Genomic DNA, 18,692 nt, shown 5'->3' on the forward strand with positions numbered 1-18,692 from the left:
CAATATGGCCGTCACCAACCCGTGTTGAACTTTCGGGCGGATTCGCTCGTTTTACTGCGCCAAGCGCAGTGACGTGTGCTGTTCGCTAGGGAGGGACAATAATTCAGAAGCCGAGCTATAGTTTTCTAGTGGAAAACATTTTTATTGAATATTCTCCTACTCGGATAAGGTTCTTTCGCCATTTGGAATGGACGTTTAGCTAAATGGAGGGGAGAATCCAATTCCTTACGCCAGGATGGAACTTTGGAGAGGGTAACTATGAAATTTTGCGGATGTTCAAGGGGTATCTGGGGGAAGTTTGTGTTATCCATCATGTAAAAAGTCTAGGCTTTTTGAGAATGGAAAATTTTGCTTGTCGTTAATTCTGAAGCCGCATAAGTAGTCTTTACGTTGGATAAATTAATCTAAATGAGCATCGGAGAATAAGTTGCAAACGTGAATACGCTTTTGGTACAATAATTGTTTACCAGGATATTATCATCACTCCACCTCTGCCGTGATAGAGCGATTTTTGTGTGTATGTAAGGGAACATATTCGCCTGTTCCATGCCCAAAACCTCTTTTCCGTCATAGATATGTGTTTTTTTCATCTTTATTATGGCACCTATTATCGTCTTTTTACTTATATGACTTTGGCTGGATTTAATAGCAACATCGTCAAGATAGCTCTTATAGGACAGTCGCATCTCCCAAGCTTCATATGTACTTTACCTATTGCATTGGTGAATTACGAGTATCTAACCATTACGGAGAGGAGCAATATAATATTACCGTATGTTTCTCAAATTTTGAATTTTATTGTTTCAAATAATGTATTCCTCCTATTGTTCTTTAACGCCTTCTTCTTTTGAAAAAATTTTCTCGTTCCGATTGTGTTTCGACTCCAAGATCTTTAAGCGTACTATCAGAGCATGTAATTCAAATAAATGCATTAATGTTACGCGTGTCGATTCTTTTAAAAATACCGAAAGATGTCTCTACTCTCGACATGTCCGGTTGCGCCTACAAAAGCGTTTCCGACTCAGCCGAAAGGTTTCACGAGGATTAGAAAAATCTTTCTTTTGGCTCGTTTTCATCCACTCGCCTCGAATAGGTAGCTATTCCTTTTTCCCTTCTTCCACTCTCCCGCGGCGGCGAAATTGCAGCAAAAGGGTCAAACGAGACGTCATCGCATCCCATACGATGCCTCTCTCATCATCATCTGCAAAGGTTCAAGCCTTGCCGCTTTCCAAAATCCGTCGCCGACTTTGTGAAGAAACTGCGCCATTGTCCTTAAGTAGGGATTGTCGACCTCCTCCTTTTCCTCCCCTTGAAAAAAAAACTGACTGCGCCTTTTCGACGACTGGGAAGGGGGTGGGGGGAATCGGCCAGGGGCCTGTAATCACTGGGACGAGTAAAGGGTCGGAAGGCAAAAGGGATAAAAATCCGACATTCAACCCTCTTAATCTCCCTTTCTTCTCATCCTGCTCCACCCACCGATCTGGCCCCGCTCCAGTCTCTCGACTGCAGCCGGAGGATTTGTGGAAATAAAAAAGGAGACTTTCCGCGAGTCTTCCGTGCACCTTACTCTCTTTCGCCTCATGCAGCACCCAAGTATTTTTTTCTTTCTCTCTCTCTCTCTCTTCCTGCAGTGACGAAAATACCCCCCTACTCCAATGGCGGATCTAGGATTGGACTAGAAGGGGGGCAAACCGGAGGTGTAGGGAATTCCTCCCCAGTAAAAAGGGGGTGAGAGATTTTGGAAATTGTTATTTTCAAGTCTTAAAAGGGATGATTTTAGGCTTACTCTTCGATGTAAAAATTAACTACTAAACACTAAAAAGACACTGCTAAAAACTTTTATTAGATTGTTTAATTCCAAACAGTTAGTTCCAAAGACCGTATAATAGACCATAAATTAAAAGAAACCTTAATTTTAATTCGTTGAAGTGGGTAAATTTACCGCAAAATATAATTAAATGCTTTTGTACAAAGAGGTAACCTCCAAAAATTTCGATTTTATCTAACGTATTTTACGACCTCGATGGGGTTATAGTCCCAGTCCCCTTAACCCCTAGCAACCACTGCCCTACTCCATGCATCGCACACTTCCGCCCGGGGTCGCAATGGGATGTGGTGCTAGCTCACCCTCTTCTCCTCCCTCCATCTCGCTCTGGATTAAATCCTCCATACCCTTCTCTGGAGGACCCCTCTGCAAAGTCGCGGAAACCCCTTGTGCCCCCGTCCACCTCGCTTACGTCCCTTATTTGTCCTTTTAGTCGTGGCGGAAGCCCCGGCAGGCGCCCCACTCAGTCTCTGACCCTTCCAGCGAGCTGCTGTGCCACTCCTCCTCCCTTTCTCTGTCTCTTCGCATGACCGGCGGAGAACTCTCTTGCACCCTTCTTTATTTTTTTTATTCCGCCCCGGTCCACTCGTCCCAAAATCTCTTTTCCTCTGCAACCCCTTCCGATTCTTCTGCCGCCTGGTCTCTTCTCTCTCTCTCCCCCCCCTCAGCTCTTTCCGGGGGTCAGAGAGCAATTCCCCGCCCCCTTCGCCTCCTGTCCCCTCCGCGGGAGATTTTATGCGAGCACCCCTTTCCTTTCGTCTCTTGCAGTGTCGCAGGTTGCCTCCCCCGCGCGGTAATCTGTCCAATGGCCGTGTGTCCTCTTCGCCGCACTCACTCCCCGGCTTCCATTTTTTTTATTCCTCTCTCGTCCTCGATTCTCTCTCTTATTCTATTTCTCACTCGCATCAGAGCCATTGTATTCCCCTTATACGTTCTCTTCCTCCCCATCTACGCAAGGTTTTCTTATGAGGACGTGAGGATCCGAGTCGATGTGATGGATAGTGTGTTGACTTTCCACCTTGGGCCCGGGTTCTAATCCCCGTGGCGGCAGAGATTGCCCGATCCCTGCTTGAGTGCTTTGTGGAGGGCATTTCAAGCACAGCACTCCGTCCATCGGATAGGACGTCAATCCATGCTCCCTTTGGCGCCTTTCGTCAAGAGCAGGCTAATGCCGGCGCTATTTGTCCCTCCACCCTGCCTTCCCTAACCCTTCCTTCATGGAGGAAATGACTCCAGTTTGCCCGTTGCCTCCATCTAATGCCATACAATATTAGACCATATTTTGTCTTTTTTGTGACCACCTATGGACAACGCGATGCGGAGGAACACCCGAAAGCCGTGACTCATGCGTTTTACTCGTGTAACACGCTGTCATCTTAAAATCTTCAGGCCAAAAGGTGAAGAGCGAAACACATAACCGCGTTATTTGTATGCACATTTCTACTTTTTAATCTCTTATGAAGACTATGTAGGCATTTAAAACATTTTAATAGAATAATTTGCGGCAGTGTAAGTCTGCAATTGCCCATCTTGAAGAGAAAAGTCCTTTTTTGCCATATAGAAGACGTGTATAAGGAAAAGTAATAAATACCGCACTAATATACCCATGCAATTAATGTTTAATATTTGCGGAAACTGTGAGGTTTTTGAAGAAATTAGTTGCATTAATTACCTAGAGATATAATAGAATGGATGCCGCCTAATACGAATGAGCCTTCCATCATATGCGACTAAAGCAAAATATGTTGAAGTAAGGAAGCAATTCATTTCACCCCATCCTCTCCACCTTTCTAAAGGGCGCACAGGGCGCATCTCAACCTCTCGACCGTTTGTATTTTTTATTTATAGAAGCATGAATCGTACGAATTTAGTTCGTATATTGTATTCAGGGTAAATAGTGTAGGCAATAGTTAATATATGCCTGTACCTAAAAATCTAATACTTAGGTGAAAATTACAAATTTTAAAATCGTGGTTATATTTACATCGGTGTATTCTATAAATAAACTGGAACTTTCCACGTGACATAGTAGGTTTTAAACGCTGAATGATCAGTCGAGGTTAAATGAGAGAGTCTTCTTAAGACCACTAATATTTAATGCTGAAATCGTGATTGTGAAATGGATTGGTGGATATGGGGTGCTGATTAGGGCATGTTGGAGATTGGAGGCTTTGCTTCTAGCAAGAAGCTAGATCAAAAAAATCTAGCTTCAATTTGAATCATTACTTGATGCTCATGTGCTAAATTCATCACTTTTCTCAGTGATGCCCCATCAATTCTTCACTCTATAATATTGTATTAATATTTAATCTCTGAAACATTCTGGATGTGTAGTGGACGTTGAGATCCTACTCATTATTTTGAATGATGTCGTCAAATTAAACTATTTTTCATTAAATCATGTAACTGTATTGTGGCTCTATAAAAGATACTGTACCGCAGATAAAATAGTTTAAAACTGAATGGTAGAAGTTTTCTTTCTTAATCTTTTTGATGTTTTTACCATTCCTTTAAAAATCAATATATATATAATAGTATAACTAGGCTAATATCGCTCTTGAATTTTGATAATTTTAATTCCACTCAGCATAACTTCGTTACTTCCATTTTGTTACCCAGATTGCTTTTCTTTCCGAGAAAAACGAGGAGTATCTGAAAATTTTAAATTTATTATTTTATTTGAAATTGAATACGGAGAATTTTTCATTTTGTTTTTCGTGAGATGGCAATAGAAATTCAACTAAATATCATTTCTTTTCATTCAATCTGACAGAGTCTTTCGTTTTGCCTCTACATAAAAAGCCATTCATTCCTCCTGATTGCTAACTTTGTCCTGTTCCCTCATTAATGTTATTTCTTTAAAATGAAGATGTTTCTCACTCCTTTCCAACAATTACCAATCCAAATGATGGTACTATTATAGCTAGCTCCTTCGTCTCTAAAAAAAAAAGTCTGCAGCAGTGCAGTGGCCCAGCGAGGGGGGGAAGTTGGGACAGAATTTCCCCCCAGGACTCCGAGAAATTTTAAAATTTAATCCATTCCACTTAATTGGATAAATATTACTTATAAAGTAGTGCAAGGATTAATAAAATATCCCCCAGAAAGCCGTAAAACTCACCATTTTGAGCCATTTGTATTAAATATTTTCAGGGAGTGGGCACCCGCACCTTCTGTATTTCATACCACCCAGTATTAGGTGCTCCTAAACCCCCCTAGCCTTTATTCCTAGCTGCGAGCCTGTAAATGTGCATAGGTTTAAGGCTTACTTTATTTTTTTGAGAAAAAGTTATTACCGTTCATTTGTAACTGTTAATCAGATAATGGTAGAGTATCATCTTGCTTCAATTTGGTTCATGGTGGTTTTCATTAAGTATATCCTAATTTCTGACTTATTTTTACTCTCCTTTTATTTATTTTTCCAAAAAAGTCCTTTCCCAGCTTTATTTTCCAGCGACCCATTTTCAGTTCGCGGAGGATTCTATTCCCTTTCGTTTCCGTTGCGATTGGAATGGACGTTTAACTAATTATCATCATCATCTTTTTTTTTCACAAAATCGAGCATTGTCTTTTGGTTTTTCTCCCCGGCATAAATAAGTTATTAGTTCCTCCCGCTTTTTAACTTTTTGCTGAGCTGCCTCTCTCTCTCTCTCTCTCATTTCCTGATTCGACAGGTTTTTCCATCCCCCCAATTTATATCTTCCCCCTATGTCCAATCTACGGCAATATTTTTTTTCCCCCTTTTAGCTTTTATCTTTCTGGGTCCCCTTTCCCCTTCACGTACCCCTCCCTCCTGCCCCCCCCCCCCCGTAGTTTTTACCGAAACCCCATTTTCCATCCCATCGTGCTGATTTTGCCCTCACCCCCGCCCATCACCTTCCCTCCTCCTCCCGTCGACCACAAGGCATCTCCTCGCTCACCTCCCACCGGCCATTCTCCCCGCCACTTTTATTTTTCTCCCTTTTCACAGCCCCTTATCCTCTTAGGCAAAAAAGAGGATGTGCAAATCTCACGGCCCACCACGAAGGGAGTCGAATGGGTGGGAAAGATACGGAGGTGGCCAATGGGGCGCCGTTGCGATGGTGAAGCTCTCTCCTCATTGGGCGAAATTTTTCTCCGAAGGAGAGGTTTGAGGAGGCGTTTTGATACACATTTATTTTTTTGTAAGCCTCAAACCTTTTTTTCTTTATTTTTTTTAGTTTCCTATGCTTTTTTTAAATGTCGTGTGTATTTCGTGAAAGAAATCCTAAACCTGGTTCCAACTTGGTTTTTTTTCCACTACTTCTGACCGCCAATCATATTTCTCAGTTTATCTCTCAGTTCGTTATTGGCCATTATATTTCGTCCTGGTCATTGATTTGCCTTGGGTGGGATACCACATCGGAAATTTTCCCCTATAATGTGGGCAATATATTAGATCATCTGGCCTGTCTTTGTAGTCTTACGCCTGTAGGATTGGTAGTGCCGAAGGGCTAACTTCATTGTCAGGTACTGAATTTTCAACGGCTAGTGATCAATTTGAATAAGTTTTTCACCTAATAGATTATCACAATTGCATATCAAAAATCTGATTCCCAGTAAAATAGTGTGTATCTCCTGGGACATTTCTTTTAATTGATGTCGTTATCCTCGCGTATATGCTTGGTCGTCGTCATCTTCTTTCACGTCACAATTTGTTATCCTCTTCAATTTGGTATATATAGCAGCTGGTTCATTAATCTTATTAAATGAATTACAACTGAACAACGTCGGTACATTCGCCTGTTGTAAACAGAAACCGCCATCAAGTGGTCCTTCTAGTTCCCCACCTAGCTTCATTCTACCGGTATCCAAAGTCTTCACTAATATGCCGGCTTTTCAAATGCCAAATAATTTAAATAATGATCAGATTATATGATAGCGATTTTTTATGTCTATCAGTAGCGGATAGTTGTAGAATGAACATGAGGCTAAGGAACTGTTTGGTGTACCATATCTTTGTTGTAACGGTAGTGATGCTGTAAATGATTCTATATGGTTAATAGCTTCAATTCCTACGTAACGAATGGCCAACTAGAAACTCCGTACCCATCGGGAACAGCAATTTTTTCTCCAGTTGGCTCGTTTCAGTCAAATGCTTTTTTTTAACCATTTGGGAAACTGAAGTATTTTTACAGATTTTATTAGAATAATACTGCTATCTGAAATGTATGATCACTAGAAATGAGTGGAAAATACGATTGCCATCACTGAGAGAATGACAGCTGAGATTTTACTCGTTGTAACAGCGTTTCACAGGGACTAAAGATGAGGCATTATCGCCAAAATCGAAGCAATTTGATCACTGAACTCGTTTCTAGTCAATCCACATCGCAGGTGGTAATGATATCTTTCATTTTCTTTCATTGAAAAATTTCATGAGCGACCATCAAGTTTTTGCTGAAACACAATTTTCGAAACCTTCAACATCTCAATTAAAGTAACCGTAGCTTAATAATATGATGCATCTTTCAAGTCATAATTTACATTGAACCCGACGGATCGTCCATTAGAATTTAATGATACTCATTGTGACCGAGGCTGAAAATGATGCTGGTGACCCTCGTTTAATGAGCGAGATAGCTGAGGAACTCATAAGGAAAAAATCTATCTTTCCCCTGAACCCTTGCTTGTAAGTTAGGTAGTATTTCAGCGTCAGCATGCACGTGAAGCATACTTCTCAAGATCATTGATCATTGATCGGTTTCCAGAGCCGCAGTGGTACAGAAGAATGCGTTACAAATAATAACCATCATCGGTTCCGAAATGCATCAGCAATGTGTTTAAGTGAAGAAGGTAGGTAGAAATTAAGTAGAAAAGGAGAACACTGTGAAGTGACGGAATTTTTGATATGCAGAGAGGCAAAATGGGACACTTTTGAAGGGATCATTGAAGGAAGAGTGCATTCTAAAAGTCCTCTGGGTAGGACTTCGAATCAAGTGCATTTTGTAAGGGCATTGATGCGTGTAGAATAGAACTAATTAGTGATAGACCGGAGTGAATTATTTTATTATAGTATTAAACCCTTTTCAACCATTCTATTTTTTTATTTCTTGGAATGGAAATGATTACCTGGGGGCTTTACGCGTATGCAATTTAGGATGAAGGTGGTGCTGTTGTTAAATTCCATTGAATGTGATAGGGAAGGCGTACAAGGGGTAGACTGATCTTGCTGAAGAATCGATGATGCCCAACCAAAGGATCCAGGCACATAAATTCCTTTATTTTTTTCTAAATTCGATTGGGGCAAGGGTATTTTCCCCCTAACCCTTTCCCAAACCCCGCACCGCTTTCTTCCCCCACCTTTTGTACCAATCCCTGTCCACTCCTTCGAACCCTAAACCCTTTTTCTCTCCTATCTCCCTCGCATGCATCTGATCGTATAAATTGAATATCCCCTCTCGAATATTTCTCTCCGCCCCTCACTCCTCCATCCCTTCCCCAATCCAAATTATCTCCGATAGAAATAGGATCATTTTTCCCTCCCAGCTTTTTAATAGTATTTTTTTATTTCAATTTTAAAAAGGGATGCGAGCGAGCGAGTGTGGGGATTGGTGGAATGTAATAATTTTTTTGCAACTCTCCTTCTCCCTTTGCCACAATATCTTTCTCTCCTTCGTCGGATTTTCTCTTAGGTCCCTCCCAGTAACGCTCTTTGATTTTTATGAGGGCCGAAAGCTGGAGAGATAGAGAATAAAAAAACGGAGCGATGAGGTTGAATGAGCGGCTAGGGGTGGTGGAAAATCTTTTATCGGGATCTCCCACGCGTACCACCCCTCTCCCCCACCTCAAAAAAGCCCCACCTCCTCCCACTCCGTACATTTTATGGCTTGATGCCGTTAATACTTCCTTTATGAATTTATTCCGGACGATTTTTTCAACCCCCCCAGGAAAATCGTGGAATTTGGAGGAATATGTATATTTTTTTCCTCTCTCTCTTTCTCCATACCCGCTTCTTGTGCGAAAAGGGAAAATTTTTCATTTTCTGTTTTTTTTCCTCTCTGTTCATTTATTCCGGCATTGGATGGAAACCCAATTTCGAAATACAATGGCTTTTAGTCCTTAGGCGCATTACAGTTTTTTCCTCGTTCGAAAAGAGCACAGTCAATGCTTAAAGCATCGACTCAGCAGGAGAAGCGAATCCGTGGGTCATCGTTAACTGGACGAGGGGCCCTTGCAAAAAAGGCTTAGGGTACGGGACAAAGGTGTGTGTTTCAGTAATATCTACGTTGGCGCTCGTCAATTGACTGATTCACTTCTCTCTTTCGGGGACTTGTCCCTTTTTTCATCTTTTCCCGAGCGTTCCCCGTACTGAAAGTTGAGCGTACCCAAGCTTTCTCCTGGGGAATGACCTGTAGTCCTATTAGTTGGAGCAACGTGCTGATACTATTTGAATATTGTCTTCGCGTCCTGTTCAGAAAATTTTCACCTCAATCTTTCGAAGAACGTAATTTCATAGGAACGTAGAAGGTTTGAAGTATGGAGAGCAATTCAGGATACTCAATATTTTTTGGTATCTCCTCAAGAGTCCCAATTACTAAGAAGTTCTTTTGTTAAATCCGTTTTCCCTGCATTATTCGCCATTATTTTATTAACGTATGCATTTATTGAGGTAATTAATCTGGGGTTTGCGATGAAATTTCATTTTTTCACTCAGCTTCCTCGTTTACAAACTCACCAACGGGATAAGATGCCCAAAGAAATGGTAGCTGGAGAGATAGAGATGAAAGTTCCTATGAAAGTTTTTCTTTGCGATGCTGTCTCATCATATATGAGGCGTTGAGAAGCTAAGGGGTTCAAGTGATTTTTTCTAAACAGAGTTAAGAAAAGGAATCGATGGAATAAATACAAAAAAAACATAGTGGCAAAGGAATTTGAGTGATTCTCTGTTCTGTGCTGACGTCGAGTGGAAAATCAAGTTCACTGATGAGTAGTGTCTTGTTGATCTCGTTTGTTTTCTTTGCCGAACTCTGTTTAGAAAACAAAATCACTTGTACCCCTTGGCTTCTCCCTCCTTCATATGAAGTAAACCGTTTTGATCCTCATTCTTCCCAACTAAGTAATTTATATTCTTAGCTATGAATTCTAAAAGATTGCCTCTTGGGGTGATCGATTGGATTTATTATTATTGTTTATATATCTCTGCCTTGCGCAAAATTTTCCTAGAAAGTGGTGAACTATACAGAATTTCGTCTTTTAACCTTATTTCACTGGTTTAAAAACTTCTATAAATTGGATTCTAATTCGTCGGATTGATATTGATATTTATTGGTAATTTGTTTCCTTTTAACTGAAATGGATGAGGCTTACTGTAGCCCCCTCTTCCCCAGTCCAGTGCTATCTCTGACCTTGGGCGTAGGGTGGGAAGAATACGTGCCTTGCTGCACTTACGATATGAGTATATTACATTACAGAGTCATTGAATTTAATTGTTGATGTAAAAGAATGTAATGTGATCACTCGTAGTCTTATCAAAGTTTATCATCATAAGGGTTGCCACAAATGTTAGCTCTTTGTTTCGCTGATATCTCCAATGAGCTGGAAAGCGGAGTGCGTTGTATTTTCCTGAGGGAGATTTCGGAGCGAATGAGAAACCAATGTTGTCATCTTTACCAGGCAGTGAAAATGAATACTTAAGAGGACTGAAGAACGCCAGCGATTATTTTCGAAAAGATTGAATTATCAATGATGCTTTATTTTTCTCCCACAGAAGTATTTTTTTGTGATTTATTTGAAATATTGAATTTCTGGGCTACATATTTCCGATGTTCGAATACCCAGGTTGTGGCCGCGCGAAGTACATATCGCCGTAACTACTTCGAAGGTGTGAAATAAAGGTCCTAATCTATGTGTTATTGTTATATTTTTTCTAAAGGGTTTTTTCGATGCAACCATTCCTCTTTGTTGATTGCTCTTCACTTGAGATATGTAGCTGCTGCATTCTACCTTTATAATTTCATAATCTTCTCTTTTCTTACATTTCTCTAACAATTATCAAATACGGTTTCCTTGCCACCCAGCTATATCTTGTTAATTTTCCGCCATATCTACATTCAAGCATGACCCTTTCTTATCTAAATTCTGTTCCATTCCATTCCATCTTGCTCTTACATACAGCACCGCACTCCATTCAAAAACTTTTTCAAATGATTTCTCAACTCTATGAGCTGTAGGATAAAGATACTTAGAGTATAGAAGTGGTCTACGGTTTTGCTAGGTTGGGATACTGCTTAAACTCCTCTGGGGTATCATTTTTACACCCTTGCCGCTGGAGATCATCATCAACTTTACAAATATCTATCACCTCATCATATAGTTCAGCATTATGTATCGCCGTTTATGCACGCTCTCCAATGAGTCGTTAAATAGTATTCGCTGCTCACCTATTGCGTCCCCTCGTCGAGGATAGCGGCATCATCTGCGCCTTTTTCAAACACCACCCCGCTGCACGTGCGCCTGCCGCTTCGGACAGCGATGACATATTCGCCTTTTTCATACACCACTGCTACACGCGACTGGCGCTTCGGGGGACGAGATACCTGGGCTGCAATCCCAACCCGTTGGCGTCGTTCTTCTCCGTTCCATAGGCTTTTTTTTATTACTCCGTTTCCCTTTTGTTCTCGACACATCCTTTTTTTTATTTTCCGCGACACCGGAGGAAAAAAGGATAGAGCACGGTCGTTATGCACCGTCCTCGCGACGTAATTCCTGCGCCATCAGCGCCGCCACCGGCTGAGTCGCGCGTGAGTCTCCTGGCTCGTTATCATCATCTGCGCTGATCCCCTCCCCTCTTCGTCCCGTCGTGACCTGTGCCATTGTTGTTCATCAGTAAGGGGGAAGGTTGCTGGAGATTGGGATGTGAAAGGGTTGTAGCGAGAGTTGTAAGGATTAGGATGTGCCGCAGAGAAATTTGTCATTGCGCATGCTGGGGTACAATAAAAGTGGGATTATTTATTTACGTTTTTATTGATACCTGGTTATATTCTTAGATAAAAAAAATTGGATGTAGTCATGAAGATGTTTTTGTAGGGGCCCAAGGAGAGGAAGAGTAGGTAAATCAGTAATTAGCCTAATAATACCCCTGCATTTCGGGGTGGCATTTGGTTTGAATCTCTACCTTCGATTGTTACGGCCTTCGAAGAAAGATGGGAGTTTTCCATGATGATATATTTGTCATCGATCTATTATTTTAACTCAGCAAGCACTTTTAAATATAATAAAGGTACATTAATGCTTGCGTACAATGGTACGCATTAAAATATTATGGAAAAGTGCTAGCATATTTTATTTAAATATGTCGAACTTCCACCGTATAACGCCTGTATCTGTTGATCTTATTAGCTAGCATTGGTGCGCACAGCCTTGTGTGCGATTCATTGTTGCTTATTCACCGGAGTGTGGCTAATTATATCGTAACACGACATGAACCGTAATCAACATCGATAAAATAACATTTCCATAATCTACTTCATCCTTTTTTATACTTCGTGATGTCTAGACTTACCTCCCGGCTGAATGGCATTGACTTTTTGTTTATAATTATATAAAATATATCCTACGATCCCCCTGCTCGAGATCCCATTACACAAATTCTCACTCCTCTTTTTCAGTGAAAATTTGCCTTTTACTTATGTGGATGTAGATTCTTTTATGTTTCCATAGCGACACTCGAAATTGGCACGGATAGATTCAAAGTTATTTAAGGTGCTGTCCTTCAAAATTAGCTATTCAACAATGGGGAACATGCATGGAATTTGTTCATCATCCTAGTTTGTCTCATTGAATAGAAAATTTTCTCACGAGTCCAAATATATAAGCCAAAACTCTCCTAGTACTCCACTAACGTCAATAAATGCTAATTAAAAACGCTCGAATATCACCTGAAGTCACGTGGCCTGAAACGCTTTCTGACGTCATCGCACGGTACAGCATTCACTTCGCGAAGAGAGTAGAGTGTTAGAGGCTTGAATGCAAGATATTTAAAGTAAAAATTGCAATTACTATCGCCAAATTTGCATTTGAGCCATCGTAGATCGATTTTCTATCCACTTCCTCAGTCTGTCATCAGTGGATACCGTTCCGTGATGTCACGCTCCGATGACGTCGCGTTTTCAAGCAGCCGATGAAGATCAATTTTTAAAGACTCATAACTCAGCTAAGAAGTATTATTCATACGCGAAATTTTCGACGAGTAGATTTGAGGTAGAGGCCTTCTTATTCCAGTACTTAAAAAAAATTATGTATGTTCCCCATTACCTCTATAAAGCCTTTTTTTACCTCGCTCTTTCCTAGTTCTTACCCAGCATTTTACGCACTCTATCATTTCGCGTCCTTTATTTTATTCATTTTAATAATTACTCCCTTATTGTTATTTCCTTGAATGCTTTTTTCAATCTAAGCTTTCCTCTGACTTCATTTGCCGCTTAAATTTTTTTTTTCGAATGCAATGCCGCCCGTTCTCTAGGCATAATTAAATCAACGGTTCACGGGTCCTTGTACAAAAATCTATTTATCAAATCCATCCATATGGTATGCTCTTTTTCATTGTAAAGCTGATGAGATGAGAGCGAGATTCGTTTGGGGCTAAAGAATTCCTAAGTCTCGAAGCTATTTATTGACAACGAGACGCTAATATTTTTGATTGGGATCACTGTAAAAGCTGTATTTCTCATGATTGAGATGTCAACAATAATTGGGGTGGCATGTCTTTTTGGCAGGTATCGAGATATTATGAGCAAAATTTGGGTTCTCCTGCGTAATGTCCAATCCTGCGAACGAAGTGGGTTCTGCTTTTGCTATGACAACAACGCGGCACCCATGTGAACTGCCATACCGCTTCAAAACCCTCTACCGCATCCCACCCTCGAACTCAGGGCCTCGGGGAGGAAAGCATTAGGTTTTCCTAGCTGCCACATCAACCATGCTCTCATCTGCGCTCCCTCCTTCATTCCATGGGGAAGACACAGCGGGGTGGAAATAGCGTCGCGCGAGCCGTGGTCGGGGGATTTGAAAAATCTCTCCTCGTCTGCCCCTGGGGGGCCTCATCTGCAAATCCACGAGTCGCATATTAATACGTCGACCATCTTTTGTTTATCAGTCATTGTTCGGGAGGGTTGTGGGACGGCTTAGGGGGAGTGGAATGATATGACGTCCACACCCCCTCTCCCTCGAGGCGCGCCTCCGAGCCTCCTCCGTGCATATTACGGAAAAAAGGACGCGTTCAGTAGGCGGGAATGTATATGGGACCGCTACCTGCCCGGCTACTGATGTGCTATGCCTGCCTCCCCCCGTCGTGATGAATGAGTGAGTTCGTATCTACCCCCTCCACCCTCGCAGCCGGCTTCAGACTTATAGCCGCCCTGAGGCGGGAAGTTCTTTCTCCTCCGCCTCCATTTGCTTGCCGCAAGTCTTTTGTGTAACTATCGGGAATAAAAATTCAATTTTACTTGAGAAATATGGGTAGAATTGATTCATTTAAATTTAGAGATAAAAATATTATCAATATTGGTTATTTTTTATTAACCTTATGTACAATTACTTATTTAACCAAAAGACCGATATTTTTCACTTTTTTGTTGTCTTATAATTTTACTTAAAAATATTGTTGGAAATGATCAATAAAAATGCTGAGAAATGAATATAATGAATTTAGAGTTTTGAGGGAGCCTTTTTTGCTATTGCTTAGTGAATAAAGTGGCCATTATTTCTCACTGTTTTGTTGTTAATATGGAAAAATATGTTGATAATATGGAATAATCTTAAAATGGGTGAGTTTGCACGATCTTGTTGTTGATACTCGCTCAAAGCTCTCGTTAAATTGAGCTCAAAGATTATTTTAGGCAATTATAATCGAACATTTTCGTTCAGCCTTAGCTACGTTATGTCCTTAAAAATCCAAAGTATTAAATAAAATGTCGAAAAGGATGGATACCGAGGAAAATTTTCCATGAAAACTGCAAAGTTCATCCAAAAACTGCAATTTGCGTTGCCATAGTAACTAAGGAATTGCGACCCCATGTTTACGGACAGAAATTGCTTGAAATTGTCTTCCGTACCACCTTCTGAATTATTACACATTCCTCCTGAAATTCCCTGTGTGCATATCTATTATCTAAAAGTGGGCCATGATTTATTTGACTCATTGGTTAACCAGATAAGTACTCCTTCAAATAACTATTTTATGTAGAAAATCAATTAATGGCTCGTATTATGAATAATCATTCCTGAAAACCTTGTATCCTTCTCCGCTTTTTAGGCGTTTCCTCATTAGGCGGCCACGTTTATTCATTGGTTGAGGGCCGATTGAGATAGATTTCATTGCAATATCTTTGTCTCATGACCTAGCCAACCCAAACATTTCTTCTTTGCCCTTACACACGGTGTAGTTTCTCATTTACTTCTTTCTGTTTACTTCAACGCTCGCCCCCTTCCGCGGCCATGTCGCTCATTTTATCCCACCTCAACGACGAACCGGGAATTATGCAAATTTTTATTGTAATTTTTTGGAAGTGGGGACGCGCCGGGGGCGTCTTGTGGAAAAATATGGCGCGATTTCCCCCGTGCCCTTTACCCGTGTACGGTTTTTTTAACAGCGTTTGTTATTGCTGCCATTTCTCCCACGTCGTTGATTCCGAGGGGGTAGCCATTCGGCGTGAAGATTGCACAGCTCGGAATGTGGGAAGTGTAATTAGATCGTCAAAAATTATAATATTTCCCCGGGCTATTCTTGTGGATTTTATAATCCCCATGTTTTTCATCGGAGCACCGCAGATCTTTCTGATTATGTCGAGTCGTTCCCTCGAGCGTTTCACTTTATCGCATCCAACGATTTGAGACTGAAGGAGACTTGGTGTCAGGCCAGTCAATAGGTATACTAGCAGGCACAATAGCAATAGCAGCCACGTAGCCCTAGAGTTGCTTCTGGGGAGCTTGGGTGGTATTCGGATTTCCTAAACTCGTATCATTTTGTTAATTCACACGTATCAGAAAACAATATTCATATGTTATTAAATCAGGTGTGTATTTCAAAAATATCGTAAGTTTACCTCGACCTCGATGCCCATCTATGCTGCGCTATCTATAATATATATGTACGCATACGCATTTGGGAATTTTATCCCATTCCGGGCAAGGCAAAAATATTCCAAAGTATTTTTTCATCTGGTGGAATGATGAATTAATTCCACGAAATAGTCATTATTTCATTCAAGTACAGTAAATTCAGGTTAATTATTTGTAGTATTTTTTCACGATTATAGTTTAAGTAATGGATAGCAACATTAACGGGTTTATTAGTCAAATATTCCTCTTTGATGTATTTCAACGTCCACGTTTTCGTATTGACAGATGCTTTGGATAAATGGGCCTACTGTGTAAGGGCAAAGTATACAGATCCCGATGCGTACCGATTGACCAGGATATACTGCATTATAAATGAATACTAAAACTGCGTGAAGTATTTTCGGAATACCCACCGGTAAATTCCTTTTATTTCGCCAATTTCTAAATGAACGACTCGCCCATTTCTATCGTCTCAGGCTCAAATTTTGGAAGTTCATTTTTATGATAAAATGAAAAAACTGTTTTATTCCACCATTATTTTTTTGATGGCATTACTTGTTTCGACGCAGCGGCGTCATCATTAGATACTCATAGGTGGAATAAATCAAAGTTTTTTCCATTTTATTATTAAGACTCGCCCATCATGGCGAAAGAATAATTTTGACTGAACAAAATACGTTGATATGTAAACGTTTTGTGTTCAGTCAAAATTATTCTTTGACCATGATAACGATGGGCGAGGCGTTCATTGTAACATTAAGGATATACAACGAATTAAGCAGGTGGAAATCCAGGGAAGACTTAGTCGGCGATTTTGATTCGCCAGGAAAGAATAACTCCATATTTCGAATGCTAACATTTTTTTACTGAATCTTTCCAGAGAGGCTGACGAAGCTAGCCGAGGTGGAGTATCAGCAGATGCTGAGGGAGAGGAAGGAGCGGCAGCAGAAGAAACGGGAGAAGATGAGGGAGCGGCAGGAGAAGATGAAAAAGAAGATGGCGGCGGGCGCACCACCTACGGCGAAGAAGAGGCCGGGGGAGGCGCTCGAGTCGCCCGTGGTCAAGAAGAAGGAAGAAGGAGCCAGTCCGGAGGGTAAGTGTCCAGAGAATGATATCGCATGTGATTGCAAACATCTCCCACCGTTTCCGAAAGCCTCGTCCGTAAAAACTTTGCAAGTTCTGTGCCTTGACCATCAGGAGCAAATGTAATCCCAATTTCGGTATTATTATTGCAAATGGAAATGGTTAGCAACTGAAATGGCGGTGAATAGCCTTTATTGTAAACATGACTCCTTTCCTAATCGAGAAATTAATTTAAATGAAATTTTGTGTATGTAATTAATGTAATTGAAATAAGCAGCATGAAAAGAGACGCTATCGTCTTACTATGGTTATCAGACCCGTCCTTTTTTTAGGATGTTGCTATGCGAATCTTGATCATGGGTGCAGATGCCGACAATCGTTCTTGGATAAGTATCTGAGGAATTATCTTGGCGTAATTAGGGAATTGAAAAATAAAGAAGAGCGTGAAATTTCAATCGGGGTAAGTCGACTTGGTTTATTCATGGTTGAGAGAAACTCAAACTTCTCCTGAAAATAGTTAGTGAAAAGGTAGAAGATTCGGTATATTTTCGATCGTGAACTATTGAGAGTCCATTGAAATCGATTTAAAGATTATGCGCGGTTTGCGCTGTGATTCGTGGAATATAGCACCAATTAATCTGGGTCGAAATTATTCCATTTACGCCAGATCAAGCTGTTGTGAGTAGTACTTAAATTGGGAATAATTTCGAAAAAAGCAAGTTTGGCTGACCCAGCAGTAACCTCCCAATATTACTCGAGTACCTGAATGGTGACGAAAGGCTCGGGTTACACGCTGAAGGTGACTGCCTATTTACAACTTGTCGGAGCGACTGGTGTAGACAGTAATTGCGGAGAGATTACTAATCCACTGATTGCGTGGTCGATCTTTATTCGATGTATGCATTCAACGTTGAAGAAGTCCGTTTTATTAGTAGAAATCGATGGTTTTGGTTACATCGCAATCGATAGTATTTTGTTTTTGCTTATAGATTGCCGTAAGTTTAATTATTCATCAACGGGAATGCTATTTGTTTATCCTTTCTACGAAGTTATATCATGCATAGTTTCATCATAATTTTTGATGCAATTGCTTTCATGTGGTCATATTCTAATGGCTTGCATAGTTATTGATTTTTGGTTGTTCATCCAAAATTGATATCCCATATGAGGAAAACTAAACAGGAAAATGTTGATGCTGGAGTGACAATTTCCGTTTGAGTTGAACTTTCATCATTGGCAATAAAACAGATATTGGTATGGTGCTGTAAAGTCTGGGTTTCCCTCAAATGCGGTCGAGTTCTTGTTTTAAAAGTGTTTTCTGCGGCTTGGCCATCTTTTCGATCAGTTTGCGAAGACCTCTCATTACATTAATTCATCATAAGTGGAACCCAATATGGATGAATTCCAAAATGTAATGTTAAATGGATATGTTAAATTTCCTTTAACGTTTTGGTTTTGCGAAGCAAATAGAGCTTGTTTGCTTCAATGTTTAACTCATTTCTATAAATATTTTACGCATTGCGCCAGGCATAGGTATGTTTGCTATGTGCCGTTTATTCCTCTACCGTGTGGGTTTCGAATCTCTTTCAAAATTATGTTTAATAGTATTGACCCGCATTTCGAGTGAATTTTGCCTTAACTTGGTATAAATTTTAATTTGGTTATCGGTATAAATTCCATAATTTTCCATTTTTTCTATAGTTAAATT

The 18,692-nt window shown here is 40.5% G+C and overlaps 1 protein-coding gene across 1 annotated transcript in view; it reads left to right on the forward strand.

Annotated features, from left to right (window-relative positions):
- The window catches only part of LOC124155807 (Fanconi anemia group J protein homolog), a 655,383-nt gene that overhangs the window by 380,654 nt on the left and 256,037 nt on the right, over positions 1 to 18,692 (forward strand). The window contains exon 3 of the mRNA XM_046529927.1: positions 16,782 to 16,994. Within this exon, the coding sequence (XP_046385883.1) occupies positions 16,782 to 16,994 (213 nt within the window). The remainder of the gene's footprint in view (positions 1 to 16,781; positions 16,995 to 18,692) is intronic.

Source organism: Ischnura elegans, chromosome 3 (assembly GCF_921293095.1).
Source record: "Ischnura elegans chromosome 3, ioIscEleg1.1, whole genome shotgun sequence".
In the NCBI taxonomy this organism is placed as follows: Eukaryota; Metazoa; Arthropoda; class Insecta; order Odonata; family Coenagrionidae; genus Ischnura; species Ischnura elegans.